The following is a 17,232-nucleotide window of genomic DNA, read 5'->3' as shown; positions in this document are numbered from 1 at the left end:
AGTCAGATGCTCAATCTACGGAGCCACCCAGGCGCCCCAGTTCATCCTGCCTTTTTTTTTTTTTTTTAAAGAATTTATTCATTTGAGAGAGCGTGAGATATCACAAGCAGGGGGAGGGGCAGAGGGAGAGGGAGAAGCAGGCTCCATGCTGAGCAGGGAGCCCACGTGAGACACGATCCCGGGACCCTGGGATCACAACCTGAGTAATCACGCTTAACTGACTAAGCCACCCAGGCACTCGATCCTGCTTCTTGAATAATAGTATTTAATGATGTAAGTTATATTAATCTTCTGTTGTTCATTCAGGGGCTGCCTATTGTCAGTTTATGGACATGCTGTTCCCTGGTTCCATTGCCTTGAAGAAAGTGAAATTCCAGGCTAAGCTAGAACATGAATACATCCAGAACTTCAAAATACTACAAGCAGGTTTTAAGAGAATGGGTGTTGACAAAGTAAGTAAATTTTACTCTTTCATTTAGGTTGTTTCTTAATTAGTAGCTGTTACTAAGGATGTAGATGCCGGCCTGTAACTTTGGATGTTTTCTGCCCCCTCCCCCAATTTATATAATTATCTTTTCTCCAGGTAAAATAAGATTTACTAGGAGCAGCATTTCTCTGTACCCTCTTATCCCCAGTTCCCTTGCTGTCTTCTTCCTTTATTTTGAAGTTACTAGCGTTTGGGGGAGTCAGCCTGTAAATCTGTACTCATGATATTTTTCTTTAAATAATACTGTTTAATCTTTATTAGTCTGAGATCTAATCCTTTTTATCTCTGGATTTACTTCTGTAAAGCATACCATATGGTAGAGTAAGTAGTTCTAATAGAAAAGATTCTAGAAATACTTGCTTTTTATAGTAGGGTATAAGGAAGATCCCTTGTGTGTGCTGGCAAGTTCCCTTTTGCCCCTAATGGTATTTGAAAGTATCAGAAGCAGTCCACCAGGCTTCACTAGGACAAATATCTCTGTTTTAGTAGGTAATGTATTACACAAAATTAAGCAGCGCCCCCCATTAGAATGGTTTATTCTTTTTCTTTTGTTTTTTTAATTCTTTTTCTTTTATTTATTGAGAGAGAGTGTGAAAGGAGGGAGGAGCAGAGGGAGAGAGAGAATCTCAGACTCCATACCGAGCATAGAGCCTGATGTAGGGCTCAGTCTCATGACCCCGAGATCATGGTCTGAGTCGAAATCAAGAGTTGGATGCTTAACTGACTGAGCCACCTAGGTGCCCCAGAATGGTTTATTCTTTTAAGCCATTTTTGGGGGGAAACATTTTTTAGTAAAGTTTGTAGTCACACATTAATTATCTTGCTGGTGTATCTGGTCAATATTTACTATGAAATTAGCCTTTTATTTTAGTTTTGTCTCCGTACAATATATGAAATATACATTTGTATTGAACGAATATCATTTAGGTACCAGCCATAGTTTAAACTAGGTGTAGCTTACTTATGTGCAGTAATTCGTCTTTTTATAGAATTGTATTTAATTTTTTTGAACAAGGAAAATTTCTAAAGCATACAAAAGTAGAGCAGATAGTGTGATGATTCCTCTTTTACCTCAGCGATTATCAAATGATGGCCAATTTGTTTCAGATGTCCCTTTATCCCACCTGCTATACTCATGGATTATTGAGAAGTGAGTTCCAGATAACATTTTGCTTATAAATGTTTCAGTATCATACAAAGTAATTTCTTAAAATTTTATTTATTTGCTCAGAGGGGTGGATATAGTTGAAAATGTTACATATATTCTTTTTTATAGAAACACCATTGCAACTGGAATCCTTGAGGAGTTAAAAGATAGTTAAACTCTGGCCGACAGTCCAACAATTTGAAGTAATACCTGATAACAGGTATTCTTGTACAGTAAAAAAGTTTACAGGGTTCTGTTCTAATAGGATTGGAATTACTTGAAAAACATACCGGGGGCGCCTGGATGGCTCATTTGGTTGAGCGCCTGCCTTTGGGTCAGGTCATGATCGCAACGTCCTGGGATTGAGCCCCGCATTGGGCTTCTTGCTCAGCGGGAGCCTGCTTCCCTCTCTCCCCCTGCTGCTTCCCCTGATTGTGCTTGGGGGATAAAGAAATAAAATCTTGGAAAAAAAAAAATAGAAAGAAGAACATACCATTTTGTAGAAATCTGTTGTGGGACAGATTATGTACCTTGATCTATTTTTAAGACAATTTTTTTTCCTTTCATTTTTTTTTTCCCCCCAGCTTTATTGATATATGATTGGCAAGACAGAATTTTCTTTAACACCATTCATTGTAGAACCTGTGGTTGGTTTGTGCTCTGGGTTTCCTACTTTGTGACGGGCACTGTGGCCATGCAAGTTGCCTGGGAGATTTACTCTTTTCAGTGGAGTGATATGTCTTACGATGTGCTTGGATACGTGTATGTGACTAATACATGATACGTGTTCTTTTGCATTTCTGATTCCTTTTGATGGACTGACGGGTTGGCAGGTCTAAGTACCTGTGGAAGGCAAACTGATTGAAACTGGCTTTATAAACTTTCAGGGGCTTACTTAGCACTAAATTCTTGCCTCTAAAAATTTTTTTTCTCCTTTTGGCAGAGCTTTATACTGATTCGATGCATGGACACGTTTGATGCTTGCCAGAAACCTCTTGCTTTGGGCTAAATAGTCTTGATATTTTTCTGCAGATAATTCCTGTGGACAAATTAGTAAAAGGAAAGTTTCAGGACAATTTTGAATTTGTTCAGTGGTTCAAGAAGTTTTTTGATGCAAACTATGATGGAAAAGACTATGACCCTGTAGCTGCCAGACAAGGTCAAGAAACTGCAGTGGCTCCCTCCCTTGTTGCTCCAGCTCTGAACAAACCGAAGAAACCTCTCAGCTCTAGCAGTGCAGGTAAAACAACAAAACAAAACATTTCCAAGTAATAGTATTCCAAGTATTCGTTCAGTCATTTGTTCATTCAGCCTTCAATCAGAGGGTTTTGAGCAGCCATAAGCTTAGGGAGATTAAGGAGTACAATCCCAGCCATGTGGCCAGATCGTGGATTGTGGCATCAGGCAGACCTATGTTTGTTTTTAGGTCTCTGTAGCCCTGTTCAAGCCACTTTATCTCTTCCCCACACTTTCTTCCTCTGTAAAATGGGAATTTCAGTGCTTGCCGCAGAGGGTGGTTCTTCAGGCCTGAATGAGTTATTACTGTATGTAACTTTGTCAGTACTCTAGTTGCGTGGGATTGAAATTCCTCAGGTTAGCTCACAGAAGGAAGCTTTAGTTTGAACACAAGGACTTTCCACAGGGCCCTGGGATGGGAAGTTATAACCGCACCTCAACACCCAGGAACTGAAGGAGATTTCTAGGTCTCTTAGGGACTGTGCTTGGCTTTTTGCATCATCATTCTGTCTGCAAACCAGCTTCCTATGCTTACTGTGGCTTCCCTGCCCTCCCTAGAATTTGAGCTGCTAAGTGGCTTTGGCTTGCTATGATGCCAGCAGAATCTGGGAGGCAGTTTTTAGAGCTTCTCTAAAAGGTTTTGGCCTGGTAGGTTTCCCAGAACCTGTTTGCAGGCATGTATCCGTAGAACATATGTATACTTAGGGGCAGGGCAGATGTGCTACAGATGCTAACTCCTCCTTTCCAGAAGGTGGAAAGAATATAAGTTAAGGTCCCATAGTACCTTGAGAGAGAGAGAGGCTGATCCGTCTGCTAGGTAGAGAGGGACATTGTGTACTTCTTAATTTTCATAGCTTTATTGGGATATAGCTTTATTGAGATATGATTCACTTGTACAGTTCACTCATTTAAAATGTACAGTTGAATTCTTTTTAGTTGAATTCTTTTTAGTGTATTCACAGATATGTTCAACTGTTACCACAAACAATTTTAGAACATTTTTATTACTCCCTTAAAGAAACCTCATATGTGTCCCGTAGCAGTCACTTCCCATTTTCCCCAGTTCCTCCCCCTCCCCCTCCACCCCAGACAACCACTAATCCACTTTGTGGATTTACCTGTTCTGAATGTTTCACAACAGTGGGGTCATAGAACATGTAGTCTTGGTGTCTGGCTTCTTTCATTTAGTGTAACGTTTTCAAGGTTCATCCATGTCATAGCACCTTTCAGTACTTCATTTTTTTTAATGGCTGAATAATTCTCCATTGTATGGCTATACCACATTTTATTTTTTTATTTTAATTTTTTATGGGGGGCAGAGGGAGAGGGAGAGAAAGAATCTTCAGCAGACTCCGTGCCCAGTACGGAGCCCGATGTAAGGCTCGCTCTCACAACCCTGAGATCATGACCTGAGTTGAAATCAAGAGGCGGACGCTTAACTGGCTGAGCCACCCCGGTGCCCACACATTTTATTTAGTCATCAGTTGGTGATCGTTTGGGTTGTTTCCCCTCTTGAGCTGCTAGGAATAATGCTGCTTTGAACATCCTATACAAGTTTCTGTGTGGGCTTGTGTTTTCCTTTCTCTTGGGTATAAATCCAAAGGTGTATACTTCTGAAGCACAGTTCTTGGGTCGTATGGTTCCTCTGTTTAACCTTTTACAGAACCACTGGACTCTTTTCCAAAGTGGCTGCACTGTTTTATATTCCCATCAGCAGAGTGTATGATGGTTCTGATTTCTCCAAATACTGAATGCTTAGCTTCCTGGAATGGGGATCTGCGTAGATGCTGGTAATAGGCAAGTGGAGACTTGCAGTAAGCATTTGATCTTGGGGATAAACATATTCTAGAGATCATCGAGAGGAAGTGCCTGTACCTGCGGGGGAAAGGCCTTGTGGTTATTGAACATGTTGGGGTTTCAGGAAGATCAGCTCTTTCTAAGCCTGGCATCATGTACAGCTTTACAGAATAATTGCTAAATAAATGATTAAAATCACGAATAATAAATTTACCTCAAGGTAGCCCATTCTTGATTATCTTGATCGTTTTAACTTCACTACTCTTCCCTTAACTTTGTCAACTTTTGGCTCTACTCACAGAGAAGTCCGTAAGTCCTAGTCAGGGCGCTGCTTTCCTCTCCTCGCCCTCCTAACCACCTTCTAAAAGGTGAGCAAAATGCGGGTTTTGAGGTAATGAGTGATAAGAGCAGTCTCTGCCACCCTCCTCTTCCCAAGCCAGGGAGTTTGAGGTTCTAAGATGGGGGGCATCTTACTTTCCAGATGGGAAACATTGGGCACCCGGCAGCAGCTGGGACTGTGAGCCCACTCCTGGCATGAAGTTTGCCTTTGCTCCTTGAAGTTGCCCTCTTTGTGGACTTGGTTGGAGCTGGGTGAAGGTAGATCTTATGTGCCAGAATGACTGTGTCTCTTTCAGATGCTAGTCCTCTTTACCCCAGCGGAAAAAAGACCTCACAGAGGGACTCCTTCCCAGCACAAAAGATGGTGGCTAAAATTGGTACTTAACTCTGCTGCCATAACAACCACTTTGGGCAAACGCGGGATTGCTGTCTTGCATGCGGGGCTCTCTACGTTGGGTCCCTTCACTGCATAGCTGTGGAGGGCATTTGGTCACAGCCTCCTCATGTCTGGTGGGTTTTTTTGTCTTGGAAGTTTCTCCTCTTAAAAAAAGCTCTGCTCCTCTCTCAGCCCCACAGAGGCCCATTGCAACACACAGAACTACTGCGACCCCTAAGGCTGGCCCGGGTGTGGTGCGGAAGAATCCTGGTGTGGGCAACGGGGATGACGAAGCAGCTGAGCTGATGCAGCAGGTAGGCCCCTCTGCCCGAGACGGGAGGCGCTTCGGGAGGAAGGATGCTGGGCAGCACCGACCAGGGGAGGCCCGTCTGTGTTCTTGGAGGAAGGCCTGTCTGCCTGCTGAAGCAGTCCTCGTGATTTGTGAGCACTTTGGGTGCTGTGTGGGGAGTGTGGGGGTGTAGGCGGAAGAGAGGGATCGGGCGTTTCTAAGATGTGTTCGTGTGACAGAAACCGATGTCTTTGGAAACCCGCCTGTACAGTAGAACCCTGTCGAAGATCTCTGGAACGCGTCTCGGGGTTCTGTGGGATTCAGAGAGTGTCTCTTGAATTTTGGCTCTGACAGAAGGTAAAGGAGAGTTCTTTTCTAAATAGTAAATAATGAGAAGATTCCACGGTATCTATGCTGAAATCCTGGGTCACTAGAGATCCAAGTTAGAGTGGAACTGGTATGGAGAGCCTGTTACTGCTCTTCTGTTCTTAGTTCCATGATTTGAAATGTATGCTTCCAGATTAAATATCCTGAGGGTGCTTAACAGAGGTCTCTGTGGATCTGAACAAAATTTAGACTTAGACGTTTTTCACCAACCCTTATAGTTCTGTTTGTTTGCCTTTGGATGCTTCTCTTGATCAATTCCAGTTGTAAAAGCAGGAATGCTCTATGATTCCTGTGTATTCAGGATTGAATCCTTTCACTTTCCTGAAAGCCAAGTCCTAAAACCTGGGGGCAGTGGCCTCACTTGAACCTGGAACCTCTCGTGACCCAACCCCCGCTCCTAGGAGATCAGAACATAAGAGCCTGCCCAGAGATGATGTGTTTTTTTTTTCCTTTTTTTCCCCCCGAATCTTTTGATTTGTGTGTGCCCTGTGCTTCTAGGTGTCATGGGGATGTCAGGGGATTGGGTCACCATCCCCATTAGTGTGGCTGCCTTAAGTAGCCTTGGGACTGTCACTGTGAAGTACAGAAGTCCTAGAGAATAAGGGAGCTTCCCTGTAACCGTTGGTTTCTAGACAAGGATGTGCGCGGGAAACAGTCTCAGAGAAGCACAGTGTTGCTAATGCCAAGGCTGGGCGGCCAGCCCGGGGTTCATCTCGTACTGTTAGGAGGAGATGCAGCAGGTTCGGTGGGACTGCTGCTCTTGGCGCAGCTAGTGTCCTTTGTGATGGGGCACAGGCTTTGGGTTGCATAGATCTGGGGATCTTCCTGGCTCTGCCGCTTCTACTTGGGACAAGTCAGTTAACCTCTCTGAACTTACTGTGTTGTGTGAAGTGGGGCTAAGACTTTGCTCATGGTAGTTGAGTGGATTACATGAGCAGATGTTGTGGCAGGTCCCTGGAGTGGCATCTGGGGTAAAAGTTTTGGCAGAATGGCAGTGGGTAAAAGACGGTTATGATTATTACTGTTCTTGTCCGTGGTCTTGATAGAGCAAAGTAGATTCTGAAGTGTCTTTTTAAAAGTTCATAGGAGTCAGGTTGTCTTCACAAACGTTAATAATAAAAACAAAAATAACGGACATTTTTAGAGCGGCTTGCCATTGCTCTAAGGAGTACTTCACTTTTGCATCAGCTCTGTGAGGTCTTACAGATAGGGACAGTGTGCCTGGGGAGGTTAAATGACCTGCCCGGAGGTTTGAGCCAGCTGCCCTAGCCCTGCCTCCGGAGTACTTGGGTTTGCACAGGGTTTCCATTTTGTTTGTTTGTTTGTTTTAAATATGAAGGATTTTTTTAGGTTCTCTCCAGGTTGCCAGAGTCCTTACCTGTAACACCCTGTTACTGACTCCGTTGGCTCATTTACCTATATGTCTGGCCCCTTGGAAGTATTTGAATTTGTGGCGCTTGACAAAGGTATGGAGGTCTGGGAGACATGACTGATGTGGGAAATAGAGCAAGAGAGGCTTCTTAGGGCAAGAGGACAGCAGTGTATTCTACACGGATTACCTCATGGTATCCATTTCTTTAGGACATCTGCAACAATTCTGCATTCTTAAGGCATCCTGGAGAAGTTAATACTTAGAGTTGATTTGAGTCCAGAGCAGTACTTTTCAAAAGAAATAGAATGCAAACCAGAAATGTGAGGCACATACATAATTTAAAATTTTCTAGTAGCCAAGTTAAAAAAAAGTTGAAAAGAAACACATGAAATTTCTTCTAATAACCCTTTACCCAATGTATCCAAAGTGTTAGCATTTTAACACGTAATCCATACAAATAATCATCAGTGAAATACTTTACTCTTGAAGACTGTACTAGGTTTTTGAAATCCAGTGTGTATTTAATATTTACCGCCTGTCTCAATTGCATTGGCCACGTTTCAAGTACCCAAAAAGCCGCTTGTGGCTCCTAGCTACTCTGCTGGCCAGTGCAGGTCCAAAGCATTCTCCTTGGGTTTCCTAGGTTATAGCTATTACTTTACTATAAGAGAAGGTTTAAGAGTGGTATTGATTATTAGCCACAGAGTTTAATAACCTCATAGGTAAGCATTTAGAGGAGTGGGGAGTGAAAGCCGGTGACTTATTAGTGTATACTAATTGTTTCTTATGTATACATACTTAATGAGTGATATCATGGAGGAATGCTGCTTTGGCCCCTTAGGTGGTCCCAGAAGGCTGAGTTCTGGTGCCCTTGATAATGTGTAGGCCAAGGAGGTTGGAATGGGTTTGTGAGGGAGGCACTGGTGAACCATGAGTGATGGACTCCTAAGTGTAGCATACCTTTTGAAGCTATTTTGACTCCCTTTACTCCTAAGTTACTAATGTGATTAGAAGACCTTTTCCCTGGCTTTTGGATCTTTGAACTCAAGATTTAAGGCAGCTTCCTACTGCTGGGGCTGGTCAGCTCTTGCCTCCTGCCCTTTTTTTTAAAAAAAAGATTTCTTTATTTTAACGAGAAAGTGAGTGTGAGCTGGGGGAGGGGCAGAGGGAGAGAGGATCTGAAGCAGACTCCACGCAGAGGCCTGATGTGGGGTTCGATCTCACTACCCTGAAACCCATGACCGGAGCTGAAATCAAGAGTCAGACACTTAACTGACTGAGCCACCCAGGTGCCCCAGCTCTTGCCCTTCTGTCCCCTCTCATATTCCACCTTGGGGCTGATAGTTTTATTTATTTATTTATATATATGTGTGTGTGTTTGTTTGTTTATTTATATTAAATTTATTTCATTGAAATTCTCAGTTCGTTTTAAAAAGTCATTTCTGTGGTTGATAAAGGAAGGGTTGAAAGTCTGTTTAGATCCTTGATTTTCTGGTTTGGTCCGTTCAGGCCTTTGATGGTGAACATTGAAATTAAGTAATTGATAGAATGGTCCTGGTGGTTCTGGACACCTGTTCTCATCTCTGGATGCTTCTCCACTGCAGCTTATGAAGGGGGAGTTTTCTTCCGCCCTTGGACAGGACTTGGTCCCTTTGGCTATATCTGGCTTCTTTGCGAGGCCGTGGGGGAGCTAAAGAAGCTGTTTGCTTCCGTTTTTGCAGCTAGTTCAGAAGGTTGGACTAGATGTCTGTGGTGCCTAGTCTGGTGCCTAGTCTGGCTCTCAGAATTCCGTGCTGCCCAAATTGTTCTCAGTAGCTGCACCTTTGATTTCCCGGCTTGGCCTTCCCTGTGGCCCTGGCCTGTGTGTCCCGTGAGGATTTTATGCTGCATGGTATACCATGTAATTAGTATTTCAGTGAGAGTTACACCAAATTCACATGTCATAGAGTTGAATATACTGGAATGAAGATGTGCACTGTGCTTAAAATACAGAAAAGGGCCATGAGAGTTCTTACGACATTTATTACTCTTGGCTAGATAGAGTCCTGGACTAAGCACTGAGATTTATTTCTTCACTGGCCTTTTGTGGGAATTAGAGCCCCTCAGTGGGGTGCCTGGAGGATCCTTTCGCAGGTATGGTGAGCTGATGAGATGCTTGGTGGAGCTAGCAGTGGAACATGCTGGCTCTGCTCCCTGTCTCTGTGTCTTTTCTCCCTTTTGAAACTCTCTTGGGAGAGAGGGCCAGGACCTTCTGTTCTTTTGAGTCATGGATTACTCCTCCCATCCCCAACATAGGGCGGCCCCGTGAGAACCATTGAGTTCTCCATGCCCAGGCCACTCTTCACTTCTAGCTGTCTTTGGCTAATAGTAGTCATCTTTAGTCAGTCTTCCTCTCCTGCCTTGCCATTTCTATCCTGCTTCTTCGGACCAGACCTTCTCTTTCCATTGACCTCCACGTGCAGAAAGACCTGGATTTCACTGACCAGTGCCCTGGTAAGGACTCATTTTATGCTTGTCAGCCACTTTGCTGGGCTGGGTTGTGGCTTCTGCTTCTGTATTTGTCTCACGATCCCTGAGTTTTTTCTCCTTGATCTTTTCTCTATCCCTGAGACGTTCCTCGTGATTGCGGGTGTAGCTTGCCTCTTCTTGGGAGGTGTTATAGTCAAGGTGGCCTCTGTTATTTATCTGGAGCTGAAGAAAACTGATATTAAACTAAAGTGGGTTTTGGTCCATGTTAGAGAATGTGATGGAAGACCATGTCTCTGTTTGGCTTACCAGTTTGTCTGATACGTTACTGGTACATAAATGCTGAGTATCTCACCCTTTTCAATGTCTTCTGCAGGTCAACGTATTGAAACTTACCGTCGAAGACTTGGAGAAAGAAAGAGATTTCTACTTTGGAAAGCTAAGGAACATTGAATTGATTTGCCAGGAGAACGAGGGGGAAAACAACCCTGTATTGCAGAGGATCGTGGACATTCTCTATGCCACAGATGTACGTGTTGACTTGAGGATATTTTCTTGCTATTTTGCCATCTAAGACAAAGTAAATTTTATCTGGTTGGTTTCAGCAAACTCAGTGCTGGTGCTTGTCGTGTTCCAGGATAGCATTCGTCAAAAGACTTTAACTTTGACCTCTCAAAGTCATCCAGAGGTCACCTCTACTCAGCCTCAGCCTCTGCTTTTGCCTTGAGGTCTGTGAGCCTTTGAGGCAAGAATAGGACAAGAAGGTGGCTGGCTTGCCCTGCTTCTGTGGTTTTTGGCCACTGATGGGTGATGAGTGCCACAAAATGCTCTTAACCCCACAATCCCCACTCCACCCCCTGCAACTTGGACCTCTCAGCTCCGTTTTATCAGAGCCCCAGGCATGACCTGGGAACCAGGCTCGTAGCCCCTTTTTGATGTCCCCTGCCCATAGCTGTCAGATTGTACCTTTGTTCCTCCTCCTCAGGAGTGTGCCTGGTTCCCATTTCCTCACAGTACTTTGTGGTCAGGTCTTTTGGGATCCATGTGTATTATTACACAGCTGAATCTGCTGCTGTTGTTAGTCATGACATGCTAGCTGATAGGAAAGACTGATTTTCCCTACATTCAGGATTTGGTATCTTGCTATGTCCATTGTTTAATGGTTTTGCTTATTTATAAATCTGCACACCTAGTAAGGATCTGTAGGATCAAGCTACAGTGTATGTCTAAGTGTTTTATAGTATGTATAGCAGTATACAGATTTAAGGAAATATTAATGTTGTCCTTTACACTGTTCTCTAAATATACCAAGTGAATTTCGGGGAATGAAGACAGATGACTGAAAAGATGATACTTTGTTCAAAAATCCTTATTCTGGGCTTGCTCTTTGCCAGCTTCAATGAAAACAAAGATGACAGAGATACAGGGGTCCTTGGGTCTAGTCTAAGTACTATTTTAGTGGAGTCCTGTCTTAAGTAAATTCAGCTATAGAGATTTAGTTGGAAAAAAAAAAAAGATGGTGGTCAAAGGGGAAGTCTGATTTTTGTGGTGGCGTAGCCATTATTACATGCCAGAATGCCCTAGAGTGAGCGTGAGGTGGGAGTCGCAAATCTGTTGTATTCCCATGCCGCTAGTGTTGGATCAGCCGTGGCAGCTACTGTGGGTAGAACCCACAACACTCATAGTGGCATGCATGGTCCTTAAGTGTGACCAAAGGAAGGCGTAAAGAAAAGCTGGTTGTATAGACAACTTATTGAGAGGAGATGGCATGGTACTGAACTTTCATGATGACTTCAAGGATTTTCGAGGGTGTATTTTCTTTTTTTTTTAACAACCTTAGGTAGAATTGACGTAATGAACTATACCCATTTAAGTACAACTTGATGATGTGTGAAATTGTCACCATAATCAAGACCTAATTAAGAAATCAACTTTTGAGGGTAAATTTATGCTTAGTTTTTGCCTTTTGTGAGATGTGTTTCCACCATCTAATAAAGTGGTGGTCACATGGCCTTGTGCTATTAAACGACAGGTGTGTGGTAGAGACAGGAAGAGCTGTTGACTTTGAGAGGCTGTGAATATGAGGAAAGTGGCTCCACAGTAGAAACTGATCCTTCAGTTGGTGCTGAGTAATAGCTTTCCCCTCTTGTTTTCCCATTTTAGGAAGGCTTTGTGATACCTGATGAAGGGGGCCCACAGGAGGAACAAGAAGAGTATTAACAGCCTGGACCAGCAGAGCAACATCAGAATTCTTCACTCCAAATCATGTGCTTCACTGTAAAATACCCCCTTTTATTATTCTTAGAGGACTCACTGGTTTCTTTTCATGAGCAAACAGTACCTCTTCTTAAAGTGCACTTTGCAGAAGTTTCACCCCTTTTCCAATTGAGTTTGAGTTAGGAGCTTTTACCCTGTAGCAGAGCAGTATTAACATCTAGTTGGGTCACCTAGGGAACAAAGAGGCTGACCATGGGGCTCACCGTGTGGACGCTGGTAACACTGATTGCTGGAGAAGGTGTTTTTATGTGATACACTGAGGTGGAGACCTCAGTAGAGAAATGTAAAGACTGATTTGAATTTTAAGCTAATGTGAAATCTTGGCAGAGAACGTTTTAATAAATAAATGCCTTAAGAGTATTTAAAATATGCTTCCATATTTCAAAATATAAAATGAAACATGACAGGAGATTTTACGTGTTTGACATTGTGTCTGGGAAGGAAGAAGGGCCAGACCTCTGGACCTTTGGAATCTGCTGTTCACAGGCCTTGCAGGGCTGCTTGAATCCTGAAAGACCTAGACCTTGGCCCAAAAGGAAAGTTTAAAAAAGTTGCTCTGTAAAGCCATTTGGTGTCCTTGACCAATAGTATCCCTGCTCTATGAAGTAAGAGGCATTGTTGCCTGGATGAATAGAGGGTGTGTTTCAGCCCTGAGATGTTTTGAGTTGAAGAGCTTGAATTATTGAACATTTCTCTGACGATTTTTCCAGTTATCCCTGAAATTTCTATGTATTGTGTTTTTTGGGAAATGAGGTGTGTCCAGTTTTTAAATCTAACAACTACTTTTGGGGACTTGCCCACATCTCTGGGATTTGAATGGGGGTCGTGTCCCATTTTACTGTCTTTTAAGTTTACATTGAACATGTTTCTCTTCTCTGCTCCCCTCGCCCACGGGGGACTCCTCTTTGGCTCCTTAAAGTTTGCTGCTTAGAGCGTAAGTTCAGCAGGCAGGTGGTCACGCTGCAAGTTCTTTCTGGACCTCTGGCAAAGGGAGTGACCAGTGAAGGCCATCGCTACCTTGGGATCTGCAAGGCTGGGTGTTCTCGGTACCTGCTGTCCACCGCCCTCCGCTGTTATCGGAATACTTTGCCAGTGCACTCATCTCTTTGGAGATAAAATTCGTTAGCGTGTTACTAAATGTTAATTTTCTTTTGCAGAAGATACAGTACCGTGTCTGAATTAATTATTAATATTTAAAATATTTCATTCCTTAACTCTTCCTCATTTGCTTTGCCCGTAGCCTATTCAGTTCCTTTGTTTGGCAGAATTCTGCAAAATGTGTGTCACCCACTACTGAGATTGTTCAGCCCCTGATGTATTTGTATTGATTTGTTCCTGGTGGTAGCTTGTCTTAAAATGTGTGTAGAAAGCAGATATTTTATGATAAAATTGTTGTGTAGTGCATGCTCTGTGTGGAATTCAGAGGAAAACCCAGATTCAGTGATTAACAATGCCAAAAAATGCAAAGTAACTAGCCATTGTTCAAATAACAGTGGTGCTATTTCTCTTTTGTGGCCTTTTAGACTTTTGTTGCCCTAAAATTCCATTTTATTGGGAACCCATTTTCCGCCTAGTCTTTCTTGACAGGGTTTTTTTCTACTTTAAACAGTTTCTAAATAAAATTCTGTATTTCAAGAGTGTCATGTCTTCTGAAATTTGTCTTGCCCTGGGTATATTCTTTTAGGTTCAAATGATAAGGTACCAATTCTTCTTTCTTAAATTCGGAGTGATCTTTTCAGTCTTTCACTGATTTTTTCAAATGTACTTATTTCTAAGCCTGTTCCTTTTTTCTCCGTTCTTCACATTAATTTCTCAGCCTCCTGCTGTCAGACATTCTCATGTTACTGTGAGAGGTCTTTGAGAAGTCCAAGGCTTGGCCCGGCGGCCTTGAAGCCTTTTCAGGCGGATTCCTCCTGAGAGCTAGAGCAGAACAGTGCTTGCTGGATACCATGGGGAGATACTCCCCCCGCCCCCCCGAAAGTATGTTTCAAAGGCAGTGAACACAGTCTGAATCTATGAAATAACCTGAGATGGTCATCATTTTCCCCTCCCTTTTAAAATTCTATGCCATAAGAAATGAGTTCAAAAGGAGACTTGCTACCATTTTCAGTATGAAATAAAGTTAAATGGGTAGGAGGTAGTTTCTGTATGATCTTTAGGGTTCTTGCCACAATTGTGGTTGCTCTGTAAACCCAACTTGATTTTGCCTAGGGTTAAATCCATATTACTTGCTCTAGATATTAGCGGTATGGTACCTTTGAAATATTGTGCACCTTCAGAAGGAATTTGACAGCCCATGTGTTGGCAGTCTACAAGAAGATACACACCTCCAGGTGTGCTTGGAGTTGTTGAAGATATTGTGCGGTAATGCCAACTGAGAAGTTACCTTGGAAGGAGTGAAGCTGATCCTGTGTGTACCTCTGACCTAAGTCTATTGACCTTGTTCTTTAGCCTGAGGCCTATAAAGTCTTGATAGGACTAGTTCAGGTTAGGGCACGGGTGCAGTTAACTTGAATAAGCTGCTTGGTTTGCTTGGCGAGTTCTTGGTTTGCTTGAGGAAAGGTAAACACATGGGTCCTCCGGCCGGATTGGGATTTATGATTCACTCAGGCTGGTGATCCTCTTACTAATGGGCTTCAGAATCACCTGGGGAAATTGACTGACATATTTCTAAAGTTCATCTCCAGAAATTCTGGTTTGGAAGATTGAAAATCTGCATTTTCCTGTGTACCTCAGGCGACGTGGGCTTGATGGAGCCGTCAGACTTGTACTTTGGCCTTACATACATGCCTACAAGTTCAAGTCTGATTCTGACGGGGTAACATCAGATTTGAGTCCTTGCAGGTCCCTCCTAACTTTGTGACTTCTGAGCTGATTGATCTCTTTTGTTCTGACCTGCAAAATGGGGATGGTGGTGTTGGCTGAAGTGCCTCGCTCGCTGGGTACTTGTTGGGATCAGAATGAGCTGCTAGAAAAAGCAGCCACAACGTTAGAAAGCCCTGCATAGTTTCTTCAGATCAGCTGACATTTTCTAGGATTTGTAGATCTGAAAAGTTTAGAACAGCGTTTTTGTATCCTGAAAATTCAGGAGGGCACTGCTTAAGATAGGCTTCTAGTACTTTGTAAAATAAGTAACAAGTTCCTTTATTGTTTCTTTCTCAGCTTGGTAGTGGTATTGAGATTTTCAGACCATGATTTTCATCCTGTTTTTCCCGAGGGAAATTGAAGTCTAAACACACATTTCACCATTTTCTTTGAAATGAAAATTCAGTGATTGGATAATTCAGATTCATTGATTTAAAAACTTGTATTTTCTTCAAGGTGTACTGTCTAGAATGTGATGAGGTGTTGGACAGGAAGCAGCTTTGCTGTAACTGAAGTGACTCTAGAGAAGTTTTTCTTTAAGGAATATTTTACAGGGTTTGGTACGAGGAGCTCCTTTTGTGATGTTTACCACAGTTCACCACAGTCCACAAACACAAGCTAGGCTTTGAGCCGGATGAACCTGACGAGATTACTGCGGGTGACCCACATCTGGCTGGTGTCAACAGAGGGCGTAGAAGTAGATAGAATTAATGGCTCTGAACCACACTGAACCTGAGCCTGTGGTCAGTGTTGATGGAAAATTTAGGACGATGCCATACTTTTGAGTTCACACAGTGCAGGTTAGCCACCAAAGCCTAGAACTTTGTAGATGGTATCAAGAGAGAGATTTAGGGGCGCCTGGGTAGTGCAGTCGTTAAGCGTCTGCCTTCGGCTCAGGGCGTGATCCCGGCATTCCAGGATCGAGTCCCACATTGGGCTCCTCCGCTGGGAGCCTGCTTCTTCCTCTCCCACTCCCCTGCTGTGTTCCTTCTCTAGCAGGCTGTCTCTCTGTCAAATAAATAAATCTAAAAAAAAAAAAAGAGATTTAGAATTGCAGAGTGATCTGTCAGCAGTTTGCAGTTTGGTCAAGTCTTACGTTAAAAATTAAAAAAAACCCTCCCTTTTCCTGGCTTATTTGGAGTTTTTTCCCCAGTCTGCAGGCATTGTTGGTGGGGATAAGCTGGGTGCAGGCGTGAGGAGGAGGAAGAGAAATTTATTCTTTTCACTGATGTCTTCTACTTTCAGTTCTGGTTGTAGAATGAGATTTGGGAAGTTGGTAGGTGTGATTCAGCCCATCTGGGTTAGTCTTAACAGAGCTGGCTTTATGGTTCTTCCTAGTTTCTGGTGGGGGCAGAGATGAGTTTCTAAGATTCAGTCTTAATGTGTGACTCACAAAATTGCAGTGTAGACTATTAAAGTTAAGTCCAGGGTCAAGCATACAAGTGGGTAGACTGTATAAAGGGAGTGTGTGGCTAGAGTCCTCTGACATTTACCAAAACGAACGAGGGTGTCAGTGCTGCTGGCTAGGGGCCAGCAGTTGAGACCACAGTCCTCCTCCAGGCCTGCATCCCGGGTGTCCAGAGCACAGCTTTTCATTGGCTCAGTGGGGAGTGGACCCAGGATGGTTTCCCCAAGATCTCTTCTGGACCAGAGAGAGTTACTTAGGTCTGTGAAAATCTAAGAGGATACTGGAGCAGAAAAGAATGGAGGACTGCCTAGTTCTGGCAAATGTTGCCTCTGGGGCCAGTTTTCATCAGGAGAGGGACAGCTTTGGTTCAGAGAAAAGCGCAATTTTTTGCAGCATCAGCTACATACACTTTGAAAAAAATTCTCACTGGAAATGAAATTGTGAAGTGTACAACTTCTGTGTTTTAATAAAAGTTTTGACTCTAGGGGTGCCTTGGTGGCTCAGTTGGTTAAGTATCTGACTCCCGATTTCAGCTCAGTTTTTTTTTTTTTTTTTTTTTTTTTAAGAGAGGGAGAGAGAGAAGGGTGGGGAGGGAGAGAGGGAGAGAAAGAATCCCAAGCAGGCCCCACACCCTGTGCGAGCCTGATGTGGAGCCCGATGTGGGGCCCAACATGGCGGCTCCATCTCACAACCCCGAGATCATGACCTGAACTGAAACCAAGGGTTGGTCACCTAACTGAGCCACCCAGGTGCCCCTCAGCTCAGGTCTTGATCTCAGGGTTGTGA

At 43.4% G+C, this 17,232-nt stretch overlaps 1 protein-coding gene across 6 annotated transcripts in view; it reads left to right on the top strand.

Moving 5' to 3' along the window:
* Positions 1–13,810, top strand: part of MAPRE1 (microtubule associated protein RP/EB family member 1) — a 28,992-nt gene extending 15,182 nt beyond the window's left edge. For 3 of the 6 annotated variants that reach the window (XM_057312593.1, XM_057312595.1, XM_057312594.1), the window contains exons 3-8: positions 307–452; positions 2,667–2,874; positions 5,303–5,383; positions 5,575–5,696; positions 10,273–10,425; positions 12,060–13,810. In XM_057312593.1, coding sequence (XP_057168576.1) covers positions 307–452; positions 2,667–2,874; positions 5,303–5,383; positions 5,575–5,696; positions 10,273–10,425; positions 12,060–12,116 — 767 coding nt within the window. In that variant the 3' untranslated portion in view covers positions 12,117–13,810. The remainder of the gene's footprint in view (positions 1–306; positions 453–2,666; positions 2,875–5,302; positions 5,384–5,574; positions 5,697–10,272; positions 10,426–12,059) is intronic. The other 3 variants (XM_026503286.4, XM_057312596.1, XM_026503287.4) reach the window with 1 other exon arrangement.
* Positions 13,811–17,232: the final 3,422 nt, after the last annotated feature.

This window comes from Ursus arctos, unplaced genomic scaffold (assembly GCF_023065955.2).
Source record: "Ursus arctos isolate Adak ecotype North America unplaced genomic scaffold, UrsArc2.0 scaffold_16, whole genome shotgun sequence".
NCBI classification, from domain to species: Eukaryota; Metazoa; Chordata; class Mammalia; order Carnivora; family Ursidae; genus Ursus; species Ursus arctos.
Note: the sequence above shows the minus strand (reverse complement) of the source record. Positions and strands in the feature narration are given on the sequence as shown.